A 2,968-nucleotide genomic window follows, 5' to 3' on the forward strand; every position below is an offset into this window, starting at 1 on the left:
AGCGCTCCCTAACCTGCCCCTCCTGCACATTTTCTGCCCGGCTCCTCTCTGGTTTTGGAGGCGCCTGCGTTCGAGGAAGAGCTACACGGGTGGAAGGCTGCTCATCTCTGAACTGAGGAACAATTCTGAAGAGACGTCTTTGTGAYTGAAAATTACCAGCTGATGGCAACAGCAGGCGAAACCTGCTGTGTTTATTGTGCTGCATCTTTGATGTGGGCCTATTTTGTCACATAAAAAAAATCACCCGTTACGTAATCCTGCCACTGCAGAGTTTGTCCGTTTTGTAGAGACGGTTTAGATAACCAGCACTTACCTTTGGGACATCCCGAGATGTACCCTGCCTTTCATCTCCAGCTGCCTCYCTAACAGGGAAGATCTGTAGATGTCACCCATAAAAGCAGATTAAATTGCACGGAGCAACGTTGTTCAGAGGTGGCCACACTAAATGTGCAAAGCCTGCCCTGCGTGGAGCAAGCTAGGGTGGCCAATAGCAACTGCTGAATAAGAGAAACCAACGCCAACGACTTCAGACTAAGACACGAGGAATGTACTGCAGCATCCGGGTGGTTGTTACTTTGCCCTTTTTCACCTCACAGAATTCTCAAAAACATACAAATGCTACTGACTGCTCATGTGATAGATGAGYCTTATACAACTTCACACAYGGAAAGAGGCACGAGTGGCTGAATGCTAAGGTCACAGTGTGATTTATTTGCAGGACCAGGGCAGTGCGCAAAAGCACGACTCCCAACCTAACCCTTAAGTACTTTCCTCCTTACAACACACACAAGTCAAATCTACCCAGTAGAAATGCCAAGGGAAATTCTCAATGGCACAACATATCATATAGAAATGGGCTAGTGCTGAAGATTTCAGAAGTCTCTTCTTTCAAAATAAAGTGATGGTTAGAGATGCTTACATACCATTTGTAGTTGAATTCTGAGCTTCACAGCTCAATTACAAACAGAACGCCTTGTAATAGCATGGAATATGAGGAATAATCCTTTCCCCAAACACTGGGAATCCTCCACAGTTCCAGGACTCGCAGTGACTGTGCATGTGGCAAGCASACCCAAGGCCTCGGTTAAGAGAGATTTAAGAAAGCAAGTAACTTCCTGGGGCACCAGGGCTGCTTGCTTTTTCTGCCTGGCTTATCTGCACAGGTCTCAGCAACAACCAGCTCAACACAAGAGACAAACATTGATATTTTGTATCTGTCGCTTGCTAAAATCTTATCTACACATTTTTTTCTTAACTGATACAGTTACYACCTTGCCCTTTCTTCTCTGATAAAAGACTAGAGTTAGAACTATTTTTTTTCCTCTCTTACAAACGGCTCTGGAAAAATTAATTACTAGAAAAATGTTAATCAAACCCAAATACACAATGCATCAGCACACTGTTTGGTTTGGTACAATACAGCCAACTACAACCATACTGTACTCTAGACAGTAATGCTGAATAGCTACTGCATTTATAAGGTTGTGTCCCCTACAGAAATATGGAAAATGAGCCCAAGGTCTAGAATTATGAAACCACCTCCTTATCTGCTCAAGATTTCCAGAGGAGAAATAAAACACATTACGTATGGTTCCCAGGACACAGAGCTATACAGGAAATAATTCTCTTCCAATGACTAAGCTCAATAATTTGCTTCAGTCACCTCAGAATTTTTAAATGGAGAAAGTCAAACAAATGTGAATGCAATTCAGAAGCAATAAAATAATCCACAAACATAGATAAAGGACACAGAAATACATTTCAAAACAGGGTTAACAGCACAGATTGCATTTACAGACTCCTGTTGGCACCTCATCTCTCACCAGATCTTTCCTAAAGGGCTCTCTTCATATTATCGAGACACAGCAGCTAAGTCAGGCTTAACTCCCAAAAGAGGGTGTTTTATGGTGCTCTACATGTGAACGAAGGTACCCAAACATAGCCCTGTCTCTCTCGCTCATAATTTGTAGCTATATATAGTCCTCAATTACTTGAAATTATCTTACAATTTCAGATCTAGTATCACCAGAGGCTATTAGCAGCTGATCTCATTTCAGATCAGTGGTAGTTTCCCCACGCGGAGTTCTGCGCTGCAGTTTTCGGGTGAAGGCAGGGGTGCGCAGGCAGGCGCCGAGGGCACAGGGGCTATGTTGGCAGGTACACGGCAGGCCGCAGGGACACGGCACAGGCCCCTACACCATCAGGGCCACTGACYGCGCACCGCACAGGGAGGGAGATAGCAACGACCCTAGCGGGGGCCGTGGCGCCGCCCGAGGAGCCGCAACGCGGCGGGGGACAATGGGGCACCAGGCCGCGGCCTCGCCCCGCGGCGCCGCCCGTAATGGCGGGCCCCGTGCCCCGCCGGTAACCATAGAAACTTCCAGAAGGGCCCGTCGGCCCGCCCGCGCAGCCGCACTACCGCGCGGCCCAGCCAATGGGCTCCCTCCGCCTGGCTCACGCTCTTCCGCGGATAGGTCCGCGACACTGGCGCCACGAGCCAATCAGGCGGCGCGAGGAGGGCGCGCCAGACGTGTCATTGCGCTCGCCCGCTTCCCGCCAATCGGGGAAGGCCAGCTTAGTAGCAGCCAGCCAATGGGGAGGCTCCAGCGGAGGCGCCGCTGCCAATGGCGAGCCTCCACGAAGGAGAAGCGGAGGGTATATAAGGGCGCGCGGCGCCGCGGAGCCTCAGCGGCAGTTGTGCGTGCGACGGTTGCGGTGAGTGGCGGCGGCGCGGGGAGGGGCCGGGCCGGGGGGGGCTGCCGGGGTCTGGGCGCGCACGTGGCGCCTCCATTTTGTGCTGGCGGCGCCTCCTCACCGCGGCTTCCCCGCAGGGCGGCGGCGACACGAGAGCGGGCGACATGAGGCGGCTCCTGCTGGCGCTRCTGGTGCTGGGCGCCGCGCGCGCCGACGATGAGGAGAAGAAGGAGGATGTGGGCACGGTGGTGGGCATCGACCTGGGCACCACCTA

At 51.6% G+C, this 2,968-nt stretch overlaps 2 protein-coding genes across 3 annotated transcripts in view; one reads left to right on the forward strand and one right to left on the reverse strand.

The window, feature by feature from the left end:
* GAPVD1 (GTPase activating protein and VPS9 domains 1) overlaps positions 1 to 2,049 on the reverse strand; it is a 25,844-nt gene extending 23,795 nt beyond the window's left edge. For both annotated transcript variants that reach the window (XM_026049173.1, XM_026049172.1), the window contains exon 1: positions 2,007 to 2,049. The gene's annotated coding sequence lies outside the window, so the exon portion shown is untranslated. The remainder of the gene's footprint in view (positions 1 to 2,006) is intronic.
* A 799-nt stretch (positions 2,050 to 2,848) lies between these two features.
* HSPA5 (heat shock protein family A (Hsp70) member 5) overlaps positions 2,849 to 2,968 on the forward strand; it is a 3,938-nt gene continuing 3,818 nt past the window's right edge. Inside the window, exon 1 of the mRNA XM_026049282.1 lies at positions 2,849 to 2,968. Coding sequence (XP_025905067.1) covers positions 2,859 to 2,968 — 110 coding nt within the window. The 5' untranslated portion in view covers positions 2,849 to 2,858.

The sequence above is a fragment of the Nothoprocta perdicaria genome, unplaced genomic scaffold, assembly GCF_003342845.1.
Source record: "Nothoprocta perdicaria isolate Ctin4 unplaced genomic scaffold, notPer1 scaffold_6, whole genome shotgun sequence".
In the NCBI taxonomy this organism is placed as follows: Eukaryota; Metazoa; Chordata; class Aves; order Tinamiformes; family Tinamidae; genus Nothoprocta; species Nothoprocta perdicaria.